This window comes from Alosa alosa, chromosome 2 (assembly GCF_017589495.1).
Source record: "Alosa alosa isolate M-15738 ecotype Scorff River chromosome 2, AALO_Geno_1.1, whole genome shotgun sequence".
NCBI classification, from domain to species: Eukaryota; Metazoa; Chordata; class Actinopteri; order Clupeiformes; family Clupeidae; genus Alosa; species Alosa alosa.
Genome location: NC_063190.1, coordinates 10,980,748 through 11,005,662, shown reverse-complemented (window position 1 = coordinate 11,005,662; position 24,915 = coordinate 10,980,748). Strand labels below are relative to the sequence as shown.

General features: G+C 40.0%; 1 protein-coding gene across 5 annotated transcripts; it reads left to right on the top strand.

Moving 5' to 3' along the window:
- Window positions 1-7,749: 7,749 nt before the first annotated feature.
- On the top strand, window positions 7,750-24,079 carry LOC125290186 (protein mono-ADP-ribosyltransferase PARP14-like). Of its 5 annotated transcripts, XM_048237133.1 has the most exons (17): window positions 7,756-8,309; window positions 8,460-8,548; window positions 9,590-9,629; window positions 10,389-10,649; window positions 11,963-12,190; window positions 12,362-14,991; window positions 15,239-15,475; window positions 16,879-17,100; window positions 17,229-17,343; window positions 17,565-17,714; window positions 18,430-18,492; window positions 18,646-18,831; window positions 21,087-21,320; window positions 21,398-22,009; window positions 22,103-22,245; window positions 22,444-22,621; window positions 23,298-24,079. In XM_048237133.1, exons 1-17 carry the CDS (start codon window positions 8,126-8,128, stop codon window positions 23,579-23,581), a joined length of 5,856 nt encoding a protein of 1,951 aa, XP_048093090.1. In that variant the 5' UTR covers window positions 7,756-8,125; the 3' UTR covers window positions 23,582-24,079. The 5 variants fall into 5 exon arrangements, with proteins under 5 accessions (XP_048093085.1, XP_048093088.1, XP_048093081.1 ...); XM_048237128.1 differs by lacking the exons at window positions 22,103-22,245; window positions 22,444-22,621; window positions 23,298-24,079 and having other exon boundaries at window positions 7,750-8,309; window positions 9,593-9,629; window positions 21,087-21,292; window positions 21,377-21,477; XM_048237131.1 differs by lacking the exons at window positions 22,103-22,245; window positions 22,444-22,621; window positions 23,298-24,079 and having other exon boundaries at window positions 7,751-8,309; window positions 9,593-9,629; window positions 10,392-10,649; window positions 21,087-21,292; window positions 21,377-21,477.
- The last annotated feature ends 836 nt before the right edge of the window (window positions 24,080-24,915 follow it).

Below are 24,915 nucleotides of genomic sequence, written 5' to 3'. Positions count from 1 at the left end.
TTAATTATTTTTTAATTGAGGGTAATTAAGGTTAGTAAGACCAAAATCATCTTGATGCTTATTGAAAAAGGATAAGTAAAGGTAAATAGTAAGGGTTACAGAAAATCAAAGTAGGCCTACTTTTATTTGTGTAAATACTTTGACTGGGGTAATTCACAAAAGCAGTATAACCTTTAGGTAGAACTGTCCAAAAAACAGCCCCCTAAAGAGATGGCATAATGTCATATGTTTCAATACATTCATATATGTTGTAATTCATATTAAGTTCATATCTTTTTAATAATTCATATTCTGTGACTTGCATAATTACTGATGGCCAACTAAGTATCTAGTAATTTCATATTGATTTAAACTATTAGACTACACTTTTCTTTAATGTTATTACATTGGTAGTGTGTAAGTCTAATTGACTGCCTGTCACTTTAAGGACGTGAAAGTAGCGTAATAACATATCTAAGTGGATTGGAACGCTTGCATCTCACTGTGTTCGGCTACGACTGGAAATAACTTTTTGCATAGTGCATTACGATATGTGGATATAATTCGGGATGTTTTCTATGTCATTAGTTAAAATAAATGTTAAAAATGAACTCGTATGAAATCATTCTTGGATCATAGAAGAGGTAAATGTCTTACAATGTTATTAATTTCTATGATTTTGGTAGCACTGCACTACACAAACTGAGCCCACAAGCTAGCAAACATGACACGAGCTAAAAGGACATCTCCAGGTGTAAACGTTTGCCAATGGGTTGCATATTGTAGCCTACTCAAATGTCAGTAAACCAAGTAGGCCTTAATTAACTTACTTTCATAGCTTAGGCAGGTTAGCAACACTAGGTTGAGATGACAGATGCAAGTAAAGCAGATCATTAACGTTAGCCTTCTATTTATTGTCATCAAAACTGCAGAGGAGTGCAAGTTATCTGGTGTCTGCAGAAGTGAGTGTGGCATCTGAGTCAATATTCTGCGCGAGGGGCTGTTGTGGTAGGTGAAATTTCACGGGGAAACCATGATGATTGGTCAAATTTGCGAAAAAGTTGCAGTGTTTGGACAAAATTGCGAGGTCGCCCAGAATTCACGAGGATTTGCTGAATTTGCGTTAATTGTTGCAATCGCAACATCGCAAATTCCTGGAGGGACTGTCTTTTATTTCACTGCAGTCCATAAAACAATGTCAAGTGCACAGAGCCCTATAAGGAGTCATGGAAACAGGAGTTTGGGGAGGGCCCAGGGATTACACACACACACACACACACACACACACTCCCATTTTGTCTTTCTGTATGCTGAGCTAAAGCCTCCGTTACTCAATACAGCCCACTACAGCAAACACCACTCCAGTGACAAGAATATGCGATCCCATTGAAACAGGGAAACATTTCAAAACTACCCTTCCATCTGATCCTGCAGGTTAATGGTGCTAGTCAATAGCTCCCACCAGTGGCCTATTCCCTCCTGTGACTAATTGTTCTTGCTCATTCTATTGAGGATTAGAGCCTTTGTCTTCTCAGGGAACTGGCTGATTCGCTGTGGGTCTCAAGGGAGCCAAGCTGTGAGGGTGGGTGTAACGTAAAGACCATATACGCAAGGTGGGGGAAGAAGCATTGTTCAATATTTCATGAAGCCTGTTCTAAATGTGTCTGTAAGATCATATCTTTTCTTTGAAAGTGCAACAACATGTAAAGGGAAAGAGGAAGATGGGTGAAGGGTGGGATGAAGTAAGAGAACAGAGGTGGTACATACCATTTAGAAGTAAATCATGATCTTGCGCTGGTTGCATCAGCATAAGGACCCATTCATTGGATGTACTCTATGATTTGTCTTTAGCATGCACATGGAACCAAGGAGCAGTTGGCCATTTTTCAACGGGGAGCTGTCAACTTATAAAGACACAGTCAACTGTATGCCTTCCTGTGTCAATAGATTTCCCTCTACCACATATTTGTGATCGTACTCCCAGGTGCCCAGCTGCGTCTGATCACATATCGTACTCCTCAACAGGCTAAAGGACTATTATTTGTTTTCTTATTGGACAGGAGACAGCTATTCCCAAAAGTGTGAATATCCGAGGTCAATAGAATAATCTGGTGTTTTAAGGTTAATTAGTCGGCGGTGGTATTAATGTATTGAATCAACACAGCATTTGTGATTGCGGGGTTGTTACCTTCGCCACTTGGCCTCAGAACCTCGAGGTTACAGCCAAACAAAACACCTGTGATTATATCATTACCCAACAGTCTTAGCACTGCTGTTATTTTCTTATAACTTAAATTTGGACTAGAAAGCATTAACATTAGTTTGGATTGGATTCTGATTGGCAGTCAGCTACTCTCCACCTCAGCCTCTCCAAGGTCTTTATGCTCTCTCCTGGTTGACCAATGCCTACCCTTCAACGTGGTTTGTTTGTACACATCACTTGAATTCATGAGACACATGAATTTTACTTCAAATGTTAATAGAAAGTATTGTCAGTGTTATTTATTAATGTGCTCCCTGCATATGCATTTTAAAATAAATGATTCATCAGTTCAGTATCTGAATATATTCGATTGCTATTTTTCAACTGGGTCAGAGTTTGTGGAAATGAGAAAATTGTAGTTCTGGATGGTCAACATTAATCTCAGTTGAGCATTTTGAGTCATCAGGTAGTAAATAAACAATACAAACCAGTGGTCCATTTTTCTGGCTGGAAGATAGTTTGACTTAAAAAAATGAAATAAATAATATCTCTGATTATTCTTATAGCATGCTTATGGTTTTGCTGTGCTGTCCGTGAAGGTTCCCTTTTAAAATGGAAATACAATTTCTACACTAGAAATTGTCATATATATATAAGCCTGGCGAGCCAGACCCACATTAAAATGTAGGGTCTGGGCACTCACCGTTCGCAGTGCTCAGTCCGAGGGGCGGGATAATCAGTTGTCTTTCAAATTCCCTCTGCACGCAATAGGACGCAATAGGATATTTGTTTTCAAGTAGCAGGGAATTCAAGCCAAAGCGTTGCAACTCTGCCATCAATCATTATGTTAAGCCCACCAAATGACTCTATACACGATTTCAATGCCTGATTAAGTTTCGATTTCTGGAGCTCACAAGCCAACGGAGAGTTGCTAGACTAGCCCTGGCAGCAAATGTAATTTGCTGCCGCTAGGGGCGCGTCTAGATTTCTAGGCTATATATATATATATATATATATATATATATATATATATATGTATGTATGTATAAAATGACCTTAGCGCCACGTTGTGGCAACGTTGCTCAAGTCACCAAATGGCAACTTCATAGTGGCAATGTTGTGGCCACGTTGCAGGAAGGTTGCCAGAAGGTTAGTTGGCCGTGACCAACTGGCAACTTATAGGCACAGTGTCTGTTGTGTGTTAGCTGGGTAGGGACAGTGTTAAATCAGAGTGACCATGTGAATGATATACTGTATATTTCTAAGAGCTTTGCTTTGACTGCAGCTTGTTGCTGATACGTATGTGTGCATGCTTGTTTGTGGGGATGGGGGGAAGCCTCTCTGCATCAGCGCAGAAGTTCACTGGGGCAATGTAGTAATGATCATTGATTTAACAGTTTCACCTCCATAAAGACAGTGCAACCTAGTGCACTGTCTCCCCAAAGACACCTTTTTATTTTCTTGTACCTACTTTTTGAAATGAGAGGATCATGTGTGTGTGTGGCGGGGGTACTAGAAATAAAGAAAAGTATAGTATATTTTTCACATATATTTTCACGTTTAAGTTGCTTAATTCAATAGCAATATAATTTGAATTGTGAATAGTTCACAGCTGTTCTAGGCTACAGGCAAATCCAAATATAAATCTAGCTACTAGCTACTACCACCACTCAAAAGTGAACTCGGAAAGAAAGAAAGAAAAAGAAAACCAATGAGTAGTGTGTTGCCCCCTGCAGGTAACCCCCAGAACCTAGTCAACGTCAGCCGTTTCTCAGACGTAACCCCAGGCGGTTAAGACCCACGATACCCCCTTGAGGTTATTGTAGATAGCAGGGACCTACTGTCGAAAGAAGTCAAGACGCCTTCCCTCTCTTGGCGCAGATAACCAATTACTCCTATTTTAAATATCCCCTTGGAAGTTGATCAGGCTTCCGTGGTGGATTTATTGAGATGTTTATGAAATAAGGAGCGACTAATGCTAGGTCTCGAACAGTTGGCTAGCGTCTTGAAGATGTTTGACCCTAGAATTTATCTAGAGACACAGGTTATAGGCTACTTCTTGCTCAGGTTTTATAAGGATGGAGATTTTATTAGTCCAACTAACCCAAGTCTTAGACAGAGCAGATGAATAACCACAGAAGAAACCAGTTATCTTACCCTCCTGCTGGAATTAGGTAAAAAACCAAGAAAAAGACAAAAATACTGCTTGAAGAATTGGATGCCAAGGTTAAATGAGTTCTTTACTTTTTAGCACTTTGGGGCTGTTAACAAAATGCGGCGTAATATCCACTTGCAGGTTACAATGTTATAGAAAATATAAAAAGAGTAAATCCACAAAAGAGAGTACAATAAAAATAGTAATCCACAGATGGAGAAGAGAATACAATAGTAAATCCACAAACGGAGAAAAAGGGTATATAAGGAAAAAAAGAGTAAGTCCTCAAAAAGGGAAAAAATCCATCGTTCTGCAGTCTCTCACTGTCGCAGTAGCAGTGCGATCCCGGCAACAGGTGGTGCGGAGTTACGGTCCGCGGCTTCAGCCTGGCACAAAGTTCCAACACTTGGCTTCTCAACGGCACGGGACAACTTAATCCTAACAATCAAAGCGTAACAGCAAAAAAGCATTAGCAGTAGAAGAAAAAAGAAGAAGCAGCCCCGATCGTTTAGTTCGGCCCCTATTTATACTAGGTGGACTTGACCTCCCCCACACATTCCTGAGACAAATCAATCCTATTTTCCCACGACAGTTTAGAACCTTCTAGAAGTTCCCACGATGGCTGGGAATATTCTCACGTTAGCTGGGAAAATTCTCACGGTAGCTGGGAAAATTCTCACGATAGCTAATACATTCTAGAAGTCACTGATCTTAACCAACAATTTAAGATGACACGCATTAACATACTTCTCCGGGTTACATTTCGGAGATGATACATTACATTCAGGTTTACAGATAGTTTCCAGAGGTTACACAAACAGTTTACATTCAATGGCAATTATAACCATGTGACACATTACATTTAGCAACATACACTTTTACAGTCATCAAGAGAGATCGGTTACATTCTTACAGGTTACAAACACTTATGGCATTAACTCTTCACACAATGCAATCTGAATACATTCATTTAAACAGTTTAAGGCACTTTACCCATTTCACAGTTTGAGACATACAATTCTTTACATGCATAATTCCCTAGACTTTACAAGGTCAGGCTACTAAAATACTTGTAATGATACATTTCATTCATCGCACTTTATTATTTATTATGAGGTCATTGTTTGCAGTTATGGTTCTTTTTCCATTCTTTTATTCACATTCAATAATCATCAACTATTTCTGAGGTCAGGGTGATCTGGTTTAGTAATCCTGCACATTGTTCAACATCTGCTTCAACACATTCATTCACTTCCACGCTTTCAGGTGAACTTAATTCAAGAGTAGGTTGCAAGGTCATTGGTTTAACATTACGATTCAATTCCTGGTCAGTTTCTTTCCTAATTTGTCTAATCATATTTTCTAGATCAGAGAGATTACCTTGATAGCTAGCGCTGAATCTAGCCTTTCTGCGTTTTCGCCTTGTAAGACGTATTGATTTTGTGCTATCGCTCTGGGGTCCATACGGTTGGTGTTCTGGCAACACGTCAGTAGCTACTGTAAATCTACCTGATAATTCTGATGATGGTAGTAAATGGAGAGAAGAGAGGCCTTATGAGAGGCCTAATGGTTTCCTTGCCTGCTCTGCTTCAAACCCAGGGATGTTCATTTTCTGTTTACCGCCATCTGCTGGTAGAAATAATTCTCCATGACCTCCCACAGCCTGCAAACAAAGTGCATAAAGGGCCTGTATTTCAAAAATCCCATCTAACTGTGATAATAACTGTAAATTAGGCTTTACATAATTTAGACATCTTTTTTTCCTCGTAATCACGATACAGGCTGTATTCAAGTACGAGCCCCTACAAAAATAAAAATGTCCATGTCGAAAATACTTAATTTCTGCAGTAGAGTAGGCTACAGTACTATGGAGTAGGCCTACAACCATATAGACTAGCCTACAATGCAGGGTTTTTTCGTGTCCAAAATGCATTTCCTGCATAGCTATTTGTAACAGCTTTTCTAAAATTCAGGCATAGTATAGGCTACACTATGCAGTGCTATAGTGTTTCTGAAAGGTGTGGTCCGCAAGCTATCCCAAGCAAAATACAATATAGATGAGTCGTTTGCAATATTGAACTAACTTGTATGTAAATCCAAACAGTTCTGCAACACTACCTATGTAAGCCATGCCAGTTTAAATCATATGAATCTGCTGACACAATAAGTGCGCCCAGGCACCTAACCCCACTGCTCCCCGAGCGTCGCTGTTGTTGCAGGCAGCTCACTGCGCCGGGATTAGTGTCACTCACTGTGTGTTCACTGTGTTTCACTAATTCCCTCACGGGATCAAAAGAGTATATACTTATACTTAAGATGCAAAGACAATAAGCAAGGTGGTTCGTGGACCTATTGTGTAATAGGCCTGTAGCCTAGTAGGTCTCCTCTCTCTTTTAGCTAGGTGGTCCATGAGTCTTTTTTATTTGTTAAGTGGTCCTTGGTCTGAAAAAGTTTGACAAACACTGCTAGCACATAGCAGTCATATAGTCTAGTCTTTAGATTGCTCTGAGTTTTGTAAGAGAATAGAAATATAGCGGCTGATGATTCAACGCGGAGTATTAGGCTAGGCCTAGGGGAGACCGGGGCTGGTTGGAACACTTTTCACTCTCGGTTATATTTCTCCGTCTTACAATGCGTTGAAATGGTCAAATTGTGATTAACTGACAGCTTGGGATCTCAGCTACAAAATGTATACATTCAATGTCAACAAATTATCCCTTGTTTTGAGTTATTTATGATTAAAGTGGTGTTGTGCATGTGTGCCAACTTGCCCCATGCACGGGGTTGGTTGGCACATGTAGTCGGGGTTGGTTGGAACACCTATGTTATAGTCCTTTGCAGTACTCCTTTTGGTTTTGTTTGAAGTGCTCATCTATATCACTGCCTGTAGGGCTTTGCTGATGTCTTTCCTGTGTGTTTTTCTTCAGTAGAGCCCACCGTCAAGATCAATTTGCTCCCTACCGATTTTTTTTTTTAACTTCAAATGTTTAAATTTGTCTGAAAATGTCTGAAATGCTTCCAAATGTAAAACTATGTTCAGTAATTACAATAACAATGTTAAAATAAAGATTGATGATGTTTTTATGCATAAAATACAAAGTTTATAGATTTGTCACAAAATAGCCATAGGGAATGTATGTGCCAACCAACCCCAAAATCAGTGTGCCAACCTGCCCCGCCAACATTAGGTCGAACTTTTTTGCACAAATGCTGTTAGCCTGCTAATATCAGTCACCTCAGGTTTTCAAACTTCATTTTAAATTATAGATGAGTCCCCTAGCAATCAATTATAATCAATCTTTTTTTTATCCCTAACTATTACCCTTCTAGGATGTATTTAGTGGGAGGTGCATATTCTAAGTTTTGACACTACAAAATTAAAAAGTTGTTCTCACCTAAAGGGAGCCCAGTTACATACGTGAGTTTACTCTACTCAATAAGGCCGTCAATTTAGTGTTGGAATTTTGTTGCAGCTCCCTCTAGTAGCCTGGATATTAACAGTGTTTCAACCAGCCTCGGTCTCCCCTACTCTTGTTTTGAAGCTTGTCACGGAATTGCAACTTTATTAGCCTAATATTTTCTAAAGACAAAGTAGGCTAATTACCAACTGAACTATGTGGTCTAAACCAGTTCTTCGACTCAATTGAATGGGAGATAGGCCTATTCTAGCATTCAGTTTCCTGGAACATGTTCCAACGCCCAAGCTGGCAATCTGAAATGAAAGTGAAACTTACTAGCTTTCTGAAATAGCATGCAGATCCACTCAAACGGCTTCAGATACGACCAAGATGGACAAGTATCCATATCGAGTTTACGCAGAGATAGAGAGTGAAGGATTGCCTAACCATCAGAAAGTGCTCCCAAAACTCCAAATATACTTTCAAAGTAAGAAGAAATCAGGCGGGGGTGATTGTGTCGTGGAATTTGGTGAGAAAGAGAACTCGGCTACTATTGGGTTCAAACAAGAGGAGGGTAAGTCCCGCAAATGTAACCTAGTTGTAAAATAGCTTGTCACAAGTGTGGCGTTTGTCTTTGCTTAAACTAGGCTGCCTACATTACAACCCAGTTGTTGGCCTATTTTCATAATTTTAAAGAATCTTTTGCTTTAAAAAAAACCCCTAGTCTTATCGAGGGTTCTTCTCAACACGCAACATGAAATCACCATTGACAACAAGCAGTTGAAGATATACCTCACGACGGAGAGAAAATCGGTAAGTTTATGACAGCCAGTTCTAGGCTAGATTCTAGCCTACTATTAAATAGAAGATAACAACTAGACTGCATCCATCCATCATGACATTTAACAATAAGGACATTTTTTATTTGAATACCGTCAATGTGAAAACAACTCTATTATGTAAGCTATATATAGCTACTGTTCTCCTTGCTATTTCAGTTTGTAAGTCCATACTATCCCCATGGCAGAGCAAGGATTTCATGATTGGGCAAGACTGCCCACAGACATTGTGCATACTTGGCCTAGGCGCTAGGGCTGACAAAAAATGAGGGAGACGGGAAAAATAATAAAACTTAAGAAGAACAATAAGTGTGCTGCTTTGCTAGCGGAGACGTTGATCTGGATTATGCAGCTATAGGCTACCGTAGGCTACTTGACATTTCTGTAACTTTGACAGAATCATATGACCCAGACTGACACAATTTGTGTCAATGAGTGACCTGATATTCTTGTGCGGGTTTTCTCTCCAGTGTTTCAGAGTAGCCTAGGCCCGACGATGACAGATCACAAGGCCACGATTGATCACTTCTTTAATCAAAACAGGCCTAAGCCAACCCTGAACACAGCGCGCTCAATTTTAAATCCCCCTCAATCAATCGCCTGGAGGGGAAAACAAACCCATGCTCTATGATGCGTTGCGGCTTTTGTTTACACCTCCAACAGCATTACAGCCTACCTGTTACCGCTCACAAATGCCCGTATGTTTGTGTCAAAGAATGGGGAAACTAATAATAATTTGATAGTCATTATTACATTAACTGAAGAATTGCAGGAAGGCTGAATGAAATGAGAATGAAAACAAAATACTAATAATCATTGTCAAGTCATTGTTCAACTGTAAGCCAACCTGAATTTGAATTCATTTTGATGCTAACACATCTTGTTATTCATTTTCATTTTTTTAAGAGTTTTATACCAGCAGCACTATTTTATTAGTCTACACTAGCCTACTACCCATAAACAACACCTGGCTTAGTCTAGGCCTGACACATTGATATTTATTTCTGTTTTCTAGAAGGAGTCAACAATACCACCTTCTGGAAGTCAGTCATCCGGTACGTGTTGCACCTGCACTGTACTTTGACCAGTTTTATGGGTATTGCGGGGCATGGCGTGGCAGCCGGGGGAATACAAGACAAACTAAGGAAACCATAATGTGCCTAAAGCAGATGACATTCGTTGGTAATTTATTAGTTGATAATGATGATTTGAGATACTTGAAGTACAATAAAGTAGTATCTGTTCCTCATTCGTTGCTCATTTGTTGCTCACACACTGATGCACCTTGAATAGGCCTACCACACAAACCTGGCATAACAAGACTCTAGTGTGTAGTACTTACACTACCCTCAGCTTAGTATTCAGGCAATATGCTATTATGGACCACAGGGAAGACATGTCTCCACTTTATAGCTCAAACTTGTATTGTGCTGTCATTATATGAATGAGGCCTTTATATCTGTTTTATGGTGCATTCAAGCAATATCTACAGCATAATATTTTAAGATTGTGTATCACTCTAGGAGCTCTGGCATCTCTGTATTGACTTCCATTTATTTCAGGCCAATCATATGCTATTATGAACCACCACCTCTTTTTAGCTCCAGAATTTTGTTCTACTGTCATTATATGAATATAGAGGCCCTAACATGTTTTTGATGCATTCAAGCAATCTTTGCAGCATAATATTTTAAGATGATGTATCACTCTAGGAGCTCTGATTGGCATCTCTGTCATCTCTACTGATTGACTTGCATGCATTTCACAGTTTACTGTATAATTGGTAGCCTAACCTTTACCTTTCATGTTGCCAGAAGTAAAGGGAACTGGATCCCAATTTCAAGATCCTCAGCATGAAGGTGCCAGTGCCTCTGACTATACTGACGTTCAGGAGGAGAGGGCTGAAGAAATCTATCAGCCCAAAGCTGTTGTTGTGGAGAACATCCCAGAAGACATGACGAGGGACATTCTGGGACTGATATTGGAGAACATCACTGGTGTCTCTGAGGATGAATACACTATGGAACTGATCTACGAGTCTCAACTTGCTGTTGTAACATTCACTAACCCTGATAGTATGTATTTAGTTCTGATCACTGCAGCACCAATGTCATATTTCTCTATCCACATGGTTTTAAATTGTAGGGCTGAAACGATTCATCGAGTTACTCGAATAACTCGATTACAAAAATTACTCGAGGCAAAAACCCTGCCTCGAAGCCTCGTTAAATTCCTGTGACGCGCACTATACCCGCAGGGATCTGATTGTTCCACACGGACCGTTGTTCAGGAAGCACACCACTAGCGCGTGAATCGTTATACATTCTGAATTTAGCTGGCGCGATGGCGGAGTCAAGATATCCATAAATGGCAGAGAATGTCTAAAGTTTTCAAGTAAAGTTTTGGGATCATTACATACTCAAAAAGGAAAAGAACAAGCATCTGAACCTAAATATCCACTCCATGCTGTTTCACCAAGCCAATAAAGTAGGCTAGGCTATTTATCAATCTATCTAGCCTATATCTATCATCAATCTACGTAGCCAATAGCCTACATTGATATTGGCTGATTTTAATCACATACTGTATTTGTAGCGATGTCGTGATAGCTTGTTTAGCTTGTTTAGCCTGTTTTTAAGTAAGTAAACTTATTCAAGTTCAATTGCAAGACAGTATGCCTAAAAAAGAACCCTTCACATGCATGCACCCTCATCTTTCCTCACGCACCGCACGCGTGCACACACACACAGGTTGCTAGGTTACCATAGCAAATAGACTCACCCCAGAAATGATTTTTTAGTAGCCTAATGGTAAAATTATTTGTTAGTAGCCTAAAGGTAAATGCTGCAGGTGTAGAAATCTACATAAAACAGATATTTATGTTGATGTCAGGTCTAGATTACAGCATGAAACTTGTTGTAGGCCTAGGCTACATATTAATACATTAAATTGCTTTCCCTCTTCTCCCTCCCAGCACTTCACAACATAGTATGGACAGCTTTGTTCGCCCAGCTAAGTCATGCACAAGAGGCTGCAATTTTACAGAGAGCATTTTGAACATTATTTAATTGATGGCACTGGCACTTAAAAACACTAAATGGGTAAATTGCAATAAATGGGCTTAGTTTTGTAGCCTAATCTTGGAGTTAGAATAAATACCTCTGTGCCAATTGCTTGATCATTTTACAGCCATGTCATTTTCGTTATGCATTATGTGTTTTGGTTGTTTAAAAATGCAAAAAAAATGTATCTGATTAATCGATCGATAAAGTGCTAGATTAATCGATTACAAAAAGAATCGATAGCTGCAGCCCTATTAAATTTACATCTGCAATCAAAACAGATCACTTGCACTTTACCATGATTATACTGCAATGCTTTTTTTCAGATGTGAAGAAATTTCAGACAGAAGCCAAGCTCAACAAAAAGTTTCAGAACTACAATCTGACTGAGAGGGTCCTGGAAAGAACCTGCAGTTTGAGGATGGAGTGTCTGCCACCTAATGCCAACAAAGACCTGATAGAGCTCTACTGTGAGAAACAGAAAGTTGAAGTAAAGAGTGTTGCCATGATACCAGAGGAAAATGCAGCTGTCGTCACATTCCAAAAGCCTGAAGGTAACTCATCATACCATTATTCATTTTGTTGACAGGAAAGTTACAACAGACATTTTTTTCAGTGTTCCTATTTAGTCTCTGTTCACCATTCTTAATTAGACACACACAATTTCCTTCAAATTACACAGTGTGTCCAGTTGTTATTCCTGACACTTTCATAACACATTTCAGATATTGTGACCATGCTAAACACACAACACAAGATCAGCAAAGTTGAAGTCAGCATCCATCCATACTACAAGTCACTAGGCACAGCGCTGTGTGGTAAAGACAGACCAAGATGGAAGATTCCAGACTCTTTCTCTGTAAGCATTCACCAAGCACTTCTGGAGTTTCTCCAGAATAAGAAGCTACCATCTCACATCAATGACCAGATGCAGGCACACCACTGCCAGGTGAGCATGAAGAGCATAGACGTTCTGCTCAGTCCACTTCCAACCCTGCTGAAGATGAAGGGACTCACAGCCAAACACATAGACGGCTGGAAGGAGAACACCTCAGATGCTTTCCACCAGATCATGTCCAAATATGGAACACTTGAGAAGACGATGAACCCGGATGTGTGTAGCTCAGTGGCAGAAGAGCTGCTACCAATGGTGCAGGACCATGTTGGCATGAAGATGGATCCCATTAAAGGACAATTAACACTGGCAGGAATGACTAAAGACATAGATAACTTGAGACAGATAGTGGATGGTATAGTGAATAAGACTACAAATCAGCTTGAGCGGGAGAGGAACAGTGTTGAACAGGAAATGGATTTGCCTGCTGACATGTTTAAACTCCTGCAGCTTGATGGCCTGTCACAATACATGGCAGCCTCCTGCCCTCAGGTGTCTCTTGATTACAAACTCAACAGAAAGAAAATGATCCTCTCAGGTCTTACCAATGAGGTCCTAATTATGAAGACATGGGTCCTTGAGAAGAGAATGCAGATGAAACAATTGCCAGTGGAGCTTGACCGTCACATAGTGGAGTTCCTGATGGCAGTGGACAGCGAGATGATGTCTGATCATCTCTTCTTCTCCCGTGGAATCCATGCCATTTATGTGATCAAGGACAGAGCTGTGTTTTTGACTGGAAGCTCAGAAAGATCCCTGAATGAGTCTATGCAGAGGATGAAGGAGACTCTGGCTTTCAGGGTCCTTACTGTTGAGGATGGGAAGGTGCTCAGTAAGTCAGAATGGAAAACTCTGAACACTGAAGTCCTTAGTATGTACAACACACCCGGGAAGATTTCGCTGTTGAAAATATCTTCAAACTCATCTGACAGTCTCATCGTTACTGGTTTTATTGAGCCTGTCAAGGAAGCGAGCCAAATCCTTCAAGAGTTCCTGCAAGATCATGCAAGAGTTGTAAACACTGTGAAGGTCAAATGCTGTGCAGCTAAAAGGTTTATTGAAGAACATAAATCAGAAGAATGGAAAAGATTTACAAAAGTTGGTGAGGTGGTGGTAATTTTTGACCCAAAACGTCCACGAATCAAGCTGTCAGGAGAGCGTACTTATGTTAAACCTGCTGTGGATGCTTTCAAAAAGATGGTGACCAGTTTGTTTATAGATGAATTGAAAGTCTGTAAGCCTGGAGCAAAGAAGTATTTCCAGGAACAAGGTAGCTTGCTACTATCAATGATGGTAAGGGACCATCGCTGTGTTGTTCTGCTTCAGGACGACAGTATGTTGGAGGATGAGGATGAGGATGATGAAGATGAAAGAAGTGATGGAAAATTCTCAACATTCTCAGACTCTCAGCAAGGCTACTGTGAGGTTAAGATGCCTTGTGGGGTGCTCATTGCAGTCAGCAAAGCAGACATCTGCAAGTTTCAAGCGGATGCTGTTGTGAACGCTGCAAACGAAGACCTGAAGCACATTGGTGGTCTGGCGTTAGCCTTGCTAAATGCTGCTGGCCGTCAGCTCCAGAGTGACTGTGACAGGTACACATCCAAACATGGACCACTACGTCCTGGAGATGCCATCATCACAGAGGCTGGACGTCTCCCTTGCAAACATGTCGTTCATGCTGTCGGTCCACGATTCTCAGACACAGACAGCAAGACCGCAGTGCAGCGTCTTACACGTGCCATCACTGAAAGTCTGAACAGGGCATCCGGGGCAAACTGCACTTCCATCGCTATCCCAGCTATCAGCTCTGGAATTTTTGGATTCCCGCTGGACCTTTGCACAGACACCATTGCCACTGCTGTGCGTGAATACTTTGAGAGGGGTCATCAACAAGGCAGGAATTCCTTGAACAAGGTCTACCTGCTCAACAATGATGACAGGACTGTGAATGCAATGGTCCAGGCTGTTGAGAAGGTATTCCATGACATGAATCCAAGATCTGAGTTCCCACAACAAGCTACATCCAGAAGACCTACATACAGTGGAAGTGGTAATCATGGGCCTAGAAATCAGTGGGAAGGAGAAAAGAAGTGGCAGAGTTCATCCACACGACCACATTCAGAAAAATATAACCATGGGCCTGGAAATCAGTGGGAAGGAGAAAAGAAGTGGCAGAGTTCATCCACACGACCACATTCAGAAAAATATAACCATGGGCCTGGAAATCAGTGGGAAGGAGAAAAGAAGTGGCAGAGTTCATCCACACGACCACATTCAGAAAAATATAACCATGGGCCTGGAAATCAGTGGGAAGGAGAGAAGAAGTGGCAGAGCTCATCCGCACAGCCACATTCAGAGGGGTGGACCACTCAACCAGACACATCAGGAGTCCTGGAGAGCAAACAAACATCTGACGGAGTCAGAATACTTCTGAAGAAAGGCAGCATTCAAGATGCATCTGTAAGTTTGTCATGTGTTTGTCAGCTGTATATTACATGTGATTTGGTGTAAAATGTTCTGTATTTGATTTGCATGTATTGCACAAATTGGACAATACTTTATTTTTTTCCAAGAGAAACATAGCAGTATTACCATAAACAATCAGAAGTAGATATTGGATGTTGAATGTTTGTGAACATCAGTATTGTTACTTGCAATACATTGTTAGTTTTAACATGTTTTATATTACAATCTCAACACCCTTCAGACAGAGGTTGTGGTGAACACAGTTGCAGAGAACCTGAACCTCACCCAAGGAGCCGTCTCCAATGCTCTTCTCCGGGCTGCTGGACCGCAGCTCCAGTCAGCAGCCTCTGATGAGGCCAGAGGAGGCAGGATGAGTTATGGGGAAATGGTGATAACGGATGGCTTCAACCTCAGATGCAGGAAAGTTTTCCATACTGTCTGCCCTCCTTGGGACCACAGAGGTGGCAAGTCAGAAGAGGTGTGTACAGCTGGCGGGGAATGTGGGCTTTATTTTCTTATTTCTTTCATTTCTTATTACGGTAAATACCCATGTTACTTATAGAAGAATATGACACACAAGGCAATGTTAGTGGGTGTGAAGTCTGACACGAAGTCAAGGACCGTACATTATATTTGAGACAGGTCTCAATTTCTGGCAAAGATATACTCAGTTTGGAATTATAATGGGCAGTGTTTGCAGATTGCCTGGTTGTGGGCTTGCAAAAAACTTCCAAACCATTCCATATACACACTAAAGAAGCTTTTCCAATGCATAGTATCTGCTCAACTCACCTCGACTTTTTTTGTTTTTTCATTAGCAAAAAGTGGTACCTGGTACTATTTTGGTATCACCTCCGTTGAGGTTCCAAGCAGGTTACTGATTGGTCACTATTGTCATTGCTGTGTTCTGAACAAGCCCGTCATTTCTTTAAAAAAATACCTCAGCCACACTGTGCTAGCACGGCAAGCAGTTAACTTTAACAGTTTTCACAACTAGACGTTAGGTTATTATTCACTATTACACGGCTCTTCAGAGTGCTGCAGAATGCTCCATTCACTTGAATGGGCCTTCCCAACGTTCGGTGGTCTGCTAATTCTCAATAACAGACCGTTGCTAAGTATAACAGACCACTGTCAAGGAAAATGGACTTTGTGCTTCTAATTTACGTCTTTCATATTACTGCGCAAGGACTGGAACTTCATTCAAAAGCGAAAGCAGACGGTTGATCAGCTGTGTTCTAAAGAATGTTTGATTCAAGTTCAGCGTGTGCTGTTGCAAACTATTTGTTTCTCACCCAAAGCCACGATGAAACGGTAACAAATAGGCTATAGCCTAGGCTATGTAGGCTAAAGAGTCACATCGTGGGGAGTTTATTGTTTCGTTTTGGCAAGTAGCCGTGTAATAAGTGGGATAATGTATAGAACGCCGGTCATTATTGGGAAAATAAGCCCCTTCAGGGCGGAACAAGACCCCTCCGCTGCGCGTCAATGTCATAGTAGTTTCCTTCTGCGTCGCTATGGCAAGCAGCTACATTAAAGGGGGTACTTTTTTAGAGTCGAGGTGAGTTGAGCAGGTACCATTCAGTGGAAAAGCGATAATAGTTAATAGTATGTTTAACATCAACATATTTAACAAGCTGTCTATCATCATATTTTTTTTTTGGACATTACAACTGAAACAACACAAGTGTATCATATGCTTAAGCACAACTTGTGTTATGTACCAAAGGTCAGAATTTCCGTATTTATGTTTAATCAAAGAGAACATTGTATACCGGTACACACATTCTTGAATTGATATTCTGTAGGGCAGTCCTTATGCTCTGACATTAAGGTATGTTTAATTATTGTCATGCAGTTCTTTAAATGCTTCATTAATAGGTATTGAAGACCATTATAAAGGATTGTCTGCGAGAGGTTGACAAGCGTGGACTGGCCTCTGTTACCTTCCCTGCTATCGGCACTGGGAATCTGGGTTTTCCGAAAGACCTGGTCCCCAGGATTATGTTGGAGGAAACAGAGATGTTCTGCAAGAAAATCAATCCTCAACGCTTAAGGGAGGTTGTCATCATAGTACACCCCTCTGACCAAGAGAGTGTGGATGTAAGGGTTTTTCTTTAGCCAACACATAATTTTGTTAATGTGACATATATGATGATTTTGTGGTGATATTGTTACATTAATGCTATTGGTTAAAACATTGCAACATAGTTGAATGATTGGTTTTGTAGTGCTTCAGGAGGGCGTTCCAAGGAGGAAGAAAAAGACAAAGCAAAGCTGAACCTCATGGCATCAACAAGAAAACAGGGCAGGGCTTTCACAAACAGAAAGCACAACAACCATCAGGTAACATTTAATTGTTTGATACGTCCTGGTCGTGTTTGATAATGCTGGTTTATGTATTCTGTGTGCATTGGTTTCAGTGGTTTCAAATATTGCAGGTATAGCTATTGGCCCCTCCTTGATATCACTCTTAATGACTTAATACACATGGCATTTCCATCTGTTGTGCAGTTAAAGTGCATTGAAGAAAGATGAGACTGTGATAGATTGCTCTTTGTGCGCAGGACTATGGGGTCAAGTCAAGACTACGTCTTTGGGGATACACTCTGTGCGCATCGGTCACCTGACCCTAGAGGTGTCAAGTGGTGACATCACCAAAGAGGCTACAGATGTCATTGTGAATTCTTCCAATAGCACATTCTCTCTCAAGTCAGGTGAGGTCATTGCATTTGACCAGGAGAAAATGTTTATCTGTTTTAGAACTTGCATCTGGAATGATTTGGTAATTAGCCATCAAATTTTAGAAAGCCTCATGGCTCCAAAAGTTCTCTGACTTTATACACTACTATATAGAATGACAATAGACCTCTGAAGTTTGCCTACAAAAAAGCTGCCATCTTTGAGATCCGGTATCTGGCGATTTTTGCTATGGGAAAATAACATGGGGATTTTGAATTATTGCACCTGTTACTCTCATGGGGACAAAAAGTCTGAAATGTAGATGTTTTCCCAAACATACTTTTGTCCTTTGCCTTCGAGTGGACACTGTGATCTCCGGTACGTGAAGGTGGCACACTTTGATTTTTGCTACCCCAGAGCTAACTTCCAATGCAACTTGCCATAGGTAGATAGCTTCAATTAACACCTGGATCTCTTTATATGGGCAAAGATGGCAGCTTTGGCTCTTTTTTGTAGCTGAACTTCAGAGGTCTATGCTGGGCTATCAGTCAGTCCTGATCAATTTGTGTCATTTGTATAATAAGTAGTGTTAAAGTAATGCTCTATTTCGTTCAGTGTAAGTCCAAATAGTTTTGAAAAGTAAAAGAGAGAAACTGAGGGAATTTTTAAATATTTGTTGATGCGTAGGACAAGAAATAATCCTTTCATTTATACTAGTGTTTCAATAGCTGCTAATGTTGTGTCTTTCAGGGGTTTCCATGGCGATCCTCGAGGCTGCTGGCCCATCAGTAGAAGCAGAATGTTCAGAGTTTGGTTAGTTGCTACACTCCCATTCCAGTGTATTTATATTTATTTCGATTAAGCTCACTAGTGTGAAGTTAAGAAGGGGAATTGCATATGGATATGGTAAAAAAGGTGCAGAATGTGTGGAATAATATTATGACAATGTTCTTTCTACATTCACAGTGAGTTCACCCAATTTCCAATCCTGTGAAATGATTTTGACGATGGCGGGCAAACTTCCATGTAAACATATTGTCCATCTCGTGGGAAGAAATAATCCCAGTGATATCACAAATAATGTCTGTGAGGTTCTCACATTTTGTGAGAAGAGAAAATTTACCTCTGTCTCCTTTCCAGCTCTTGGCACAGGTATAGTGCCATACAAAACTTATCATTCCTATTTTTTAAAGCAACACAATGTCATTCTTTTACCTTAAAATAATGTCTTCAGACTCATGTATCTATAATGACAAGAACGTCTGTCCGTCTGTGTGTGTGTGTGTGCCTGTTATTCACATATCTGTCAAACCGTTCATCTGACTGATTTTATACTAGGCAGTCCCTCCAGGATTTCGCAAGGATTTTTTGAGATTGTTGCGATCTAAAATGCCTGATTTCGCGACAGCTTTTCTAAAAAATTGCGATGGAAGTTGCGGTGTTTTTAATTATTTTTTAATTGAGGGTAATTAAGGTTAGTAAGACCAAAATCATCTTGATGCTTATTAAAAAGGATAAGTAAAGGTAAATAGTAAGGGTTACAGAAAATCAAAGTAGGCCTACTTTATTTGTGTAAATACTTTGACTGGGGTAATTCACAAAGCAGTATAACCTTTCGTAGAACTGTCCAAAAAAGACAGCCCCCTAAAGAGATGGCATAATGTCATATGTTTCAATACATTCATATATGTTGTAATTCATATTAAGTTCATATCTTTTTAATAATACATATTCTGTGACTTGCATAATTACTGATGGCCAACTAAGTATCTAGTAATTTCATATTGATTTAAACTATTAGACTACACTTTTCTTTAATGTTATTACATTGGTAGTGTGTAAGTCTAATTGACTGCCTGTCACTTTAAGGACGTTAGAGTAGCGTAATTACATATCTAAGTGGATTGGAACACTTGCATCTCACTGTGTTCGGCTACGACTGGAAATAACTTTTTGCATAGTGCATTACGATATGTGGATATAATTCGGGATGTTTTCTATGTCATTAGTTAAAATAAATGTTAAAAATAAACTCGTATGAAATCATTCTTGGATCATAGAAGAGGGAAATGTCTTACAATGTTATTAATTTCTATTATTTTGGTAGCACTGCACTACACAAACTGAGCCCACAAGCTAGCAAACATGACACGAGCTAAAAGGACATCTCTAGGTGTTAATGGCGAATTCCTGGAGGGACTGACTAGGCAGGTGTCTTGCTAAGGGCACGCATAATTGCAGTGTCAAGTAACATTGTTTGGATGATAAATGCAAAAGATATCGTTAAAAGAAGCACACATTGACTTTTGCCGCTTTAGCTGCTGTAGTGCAAAACTGAATCAATCATGTAGAAAGTGAGCGCTGTGTCGAGTAAAATGTTTGCATGTATATGAAAGATAACATTAAAGCAAATAATCGCGTCTTGAATTTTAAGGACGGTTTCAGAATGCCACAATCATGAAAAGCATTCAGAGATGGTCTACTCTGGCCACTTCAGCGAGGGCAGAGCGTAACGTCACTTATGCCAGAGACTGTTTTTGGACAGTCACACCATAGCAAATTTCATAAGACAATGAATCATTCCACAAAATGGTGTTTAGTTTAGGCTAAACATAGCCTTAACTCAAAACCGCTGTTCCTGTTGGCCTGTGCCATTTTGATCTGCCAAATGCAGTGGTGCTTAATTTATACTTACTGCATGTTTATTATAAGCATTATGGAATGCTTAGCTGGAATGATGTTTTTTCCTACCTATCATCCTATTTTTTAGAGAAGGCCTACCTGTGGGCATGTAAATGGGCTACAGGTTTTCTCCAGGAATAGGCATGCTTTGAATGGGCACTGCACTAGTTTTGTTATTTGTTTCTTTACCTTGAGCAGTGGGTAGGAAATCTTAATGAAATCAAATAATTAAAAAAAAGATAAATATGTTCACCACACACATGCATGTTGGTAATGCTGTATCTAAATCTTGATCTTTAAGTAACATGATGGACAAATTGGTATTTATACCTTTTGGCATCAATGTTCATTAGCCTTTGGTGCTAAGGTGGCATGAAATGCATCTAAAACTGATGAAAAAGGTCATGCTACTACCCAGAACAAAAACATTGTACAATACCAGGCATTCCAGGTCCACCTTGGTAAAGTCATGAATGCCATTCTTATTATTTGTTAGTGTAGCATCAAAATGGGTTTGTAGCTATCAAAAGAACGACATTGTGTTTTTTAAGTTCAAAGCTTTAAAAAGTAAAAACATTTTATTTAATAAAAATAAAGCATTTATTTGTAATAAAACAAACTACCGGTACATATTGCGCATTTGCAATAATGATTTATGCTTTAATTGATTATTGATATTCTTCATCCTTAATGATTTCATGTTTGAAACATCTGTTCACCACCAGGCCAAGGTGGAGCAAGTGCATCCGCGGTGGCTGATGCAATGATTGAAGCCATAGTGAGCTTTGTGAAGAAGACTAAGAGTCAACATATACGGAGTGTGAAGATCCTCATCTTCCAAACTAACATGGTTTCAGTGTTCCACCAAAGCTTGCTGGCACGACAAGCAAAAGGAGGGGAAGACGACAAGGGGTTTTTGAAAAATTTAAAGGTAAGACCAAAAAACAAAACAAAGAATTGTTGGAGTAAAATGTTTACCTTTTGCAGGCTTTTAAAAACTGTTTGCGTTTTGCAGATTTTGCCGGTGCAGTAGTAGACTTTTTTTCACCTGGTCGATCTGAGGAACAGGCATCTGATGATGAGGAGTTTGTGATGGTGGGTGAGGAGTTTGCTCCCGCTATATTCCAGCTCTGTGGAGAGACGTCTCAGGAGGTCAAGAGAGCCAAAGACTGCGTGACCAGCTTGATCATGAAGGAGCAGACTTCTACTCAGATTCAGGACCCACTGATTAACCGTTTCACCCAGGAGGATTCTAAAGAGCTCCAGGATTTGCAGAGGGAGTTGACCGTCAGCATCAGGGTGGACCAGAGGAGGGCTGAGCCGGTCATCTACTTGGAGGGCTTGACTCGTGACGTGTTCAAGGTCGAAGGACGAATCAGAGATATGATTCGGAGGGCAGACAGGAAGGAGACAACCAGAAAGGAGGCCTTCATAATCAGCACCCTGGTAGAATGGCAGTATCTGGATCGTAACAATCAACTTGTGGCATTTGATATGTACACTAATATGACTTTAGAGCAGGCCTTCCAGACTAAAATGCAGAAAGTGACAATCAACATCGGCAGTCATAAATATGAGGCAGATCTGGTGGGTAAAGTAGCCTCAAATGGAAGGAATGATATAGAACTTAAACGAGTCGATCGAAAAGGTAGGTTTAAAAAAACAAGTTTGTCTTGTTAAAACATTGACAGAGACAACTATGTTGACAATAATACTCTAAAATACATTATTCTAATGGCAGATGCATCAGTGAGCTTACCTAATAATTGGGATGACATGAAGGGCAAGATTGTTGTTCAAATCCAGCTTAAAGCAGGCACCAACGAATACAATGACGTTGAGAAGGAATTCCGCACAACTGGCATAACATCAAATATAATTCAGGTGAAAGCCTAGTTACTCATAATTTATTATATTTAATGTTACTAGTTGATATTGAAAATGGATGGAAAGACAGAAACTAACTTTTATTCAATAAGTATATAATACATAAGTACACAGCCAAGTAAGATTTTTTTAATTATAGTGTGGACTGAAATTTTTTTTACAAATATTTTATCATTGTGCCTTTGATTTTTCTAGATTGACAGAGTCCAAAACAGCACACTTTGGAGGAACTACATGATAAAGAAGGAAGAGCTTGATCAGAGGAATAAGCACACAAACAATGAGAAAAGGCTTTGGCATGGCACAAGTGCAAATAAGATAGACCAAATCAACAATCAGGGTTTTAACCGAAGCTTTGCTGGGTCTCAAGTCGGTATGGTCTACTTTCATTACTTTCAACATAAGACCAGACACAGCAACCAGTTGCATGCAAATAATACTGGTGTGGTGTCTAGCAATTATCTGTCCATCTTAACTTTTCTAATATAATGACACATCTTAATGGTGTCCATAATAATGAATGTCATTGTACAGCCCGTAAATCACAGCCTCTCATGTCATACAGTAGAGGGCCACATTATGCAGAAATACAATGCATTTTCAGTAGGTAGTCCCCTGTCATTTAGCAGTTTGAAATAACAACTCTCATCTCTATTTCTCTTGCTTTTAAAGCAACATTGTGTAGTTAAAGAGGTAGTTGTAAAAAATAGATATACTCTTGTAGGCAGCCAGTAATTTCATTTAGACATGTCATTAATTTCAGTCAACTTCTTTTAATTTGAAAATGACATCAGTGCATGTCAAAGCACAAACACATGGATGTTTACAAAACCTAAGGCTAAGCAACACAATGTAAAAATTGTGCAATTTGTCTTTGAAACATACTGGGTCCCTATTTGTATAGTTGCATCAAAGCTTGTACCCAGTGCATCACAAGCTGATGTTCCTGCATGGTACAATGCAGTTAGATAGTGCAATGTCAGGTGTGCCTGGTTCTTTTACAGAGAAATTCATAAATGTGTGACTGATCTAAATTTCTCTCTTTAAAGGTGCCCTGTATGGAAATGGCTCCTATTTTGCTGTTGACCCTCAATACTCAGCCAGTGGCTATGCCAGGGCCGATGGCAAGGGACACCAGCGTATGTACCTTGCAAGAGTTTTGGTCGGAGAATTTACTCTAGGATCAGGTGGCCTGCTAACAGCTCCTGCCCGGAATTCTGGGAGTTCAGCTGACTTGTATGACAGTGTAACAGATAATATGACAAACCCCAAGATGTTTGTAATCTTCAATGATGTCCAGGCCTATCCTGAGTACATCATCACATTTCAGTGATATCTTCTGTTTTCAGGAAAACATTATTCTGTATAAATCTGTAAGGTTTTTGGTACTTTTACCTTTTCTAGGTGTGACTCCATCCAACTCTCCTTTTAAGCATATTGATATTTGGCTAAACGAAATGTGAGTCTTTGTGTGTTTCTACCTGCTGTGTTATATAAATTAAAAATGGACACATGTTATCAAGGAATGAACAGCGAACAGCTGTGAGTTCAGAACTTCAGGTTGTCTGGGCATCTTTAACCATAGACTGTATATACAGTCTATGTCTTTAACAAATACACATAATCAAACAAAACAAATGCAATTTAATGTATACAAACACATTTCTTAGCTTGTTGATTGATCATACTGTATGTACATTGTAGCCTATTGTATGTTAGATTGATTAAAAAAGCATTAATGTTGCCTTAATTGAAGTATAAGTGTATATATACTATTTTGATCCCGTGAGGGGAAATTTGGTCTCTGCATTTATCCCAATCTGTGAATTAGTGAAACACACTGCACACAGTGAACACACAGTGAAGTGAAGCACACACTAATCCCGGCGCAGTGAGCTGCCTGCAACAACAGCGGCGCTCGGGGAGCAGTGAGGGGTTAGGTGCCTTGCTCAAGGGCACTTCAGCCGTGCCTACTGGTCGGGGTTCGAACCGGCAACCCTCCGGTTACAAGTCCGAAGCGCTAACCAGTAGGCCACGGCTGCCCCTAAAGGCCACGGCTGCCCCTAAATAACAATGACACCCATGCACATTCCAAGCTAGGCACTCAGGAACATTCTTCTTTGAAACCTCTCACATTCATGTGAAAGTATCCTCATAATGCAGTTTCAGTAATCCTAAAATGCTTCACTTGTGATTGAGACTGTAACCAGTCCTGAATTTTCTTTAACATGATACACCATCAAGTGTTAACCATTTATGCAGTTCATGCTTACATATAGATATACTCAAATTTAACATTTTACACCATTTATATTTTGATCAGATTGACCTAAAGTCACAGCCAACTCAAACTGTTGTATTGATGCCAAACTGTCCAGTAACAGATACATGACAATTCACAGTTTCTGTAAGATATGTATTTAACTATACTGTATAATTGATCTCAAATAAATCTGAAGAATGGTAAATAAAATGAGTCTTCTGAGAATTCTGAGTCCCAATTAATTCCACCATTCCAGGGACTATATTGGAACTTAGGATCCGTCGTCAATCATAGTATGTGAGTTCCACTCACAGGGGTTGTACAAGATCTGTTCTTGCCAAAGGAAATGGGCTGCTATACTCGCATAACTTTGAATGACAGTGACATATTCGGGTGTTAAGAAG

What these genes read in the sequence shown, in the direction of transcription:
- LOC125290186 (XM_048237133.1), top strand. Translation starts at nt 8,126, where the DNA reads ATGGACAAGTATCCATATCGAGTTTACGCAGAGATAGAGAGTGAAGGA. An exon ending in TTCTGGAAGTCAGTCATCCG is followed by an intron (nt 9,630 to 10,388) that starts GTACGTGTTGCA and finishes TCATGTTGCCAG; the next exon opens with AAGTAAAGGGAACTGGATCC. An exon ending in GAAAGCACAACAACCATCAG is followed by an intron (nt 17,344 to 17,564) that starts GTAACATTTAAT and finishes CTTTGTGCGCAG; the next exon opens with GACTATGGGGTCAAGTCAAG.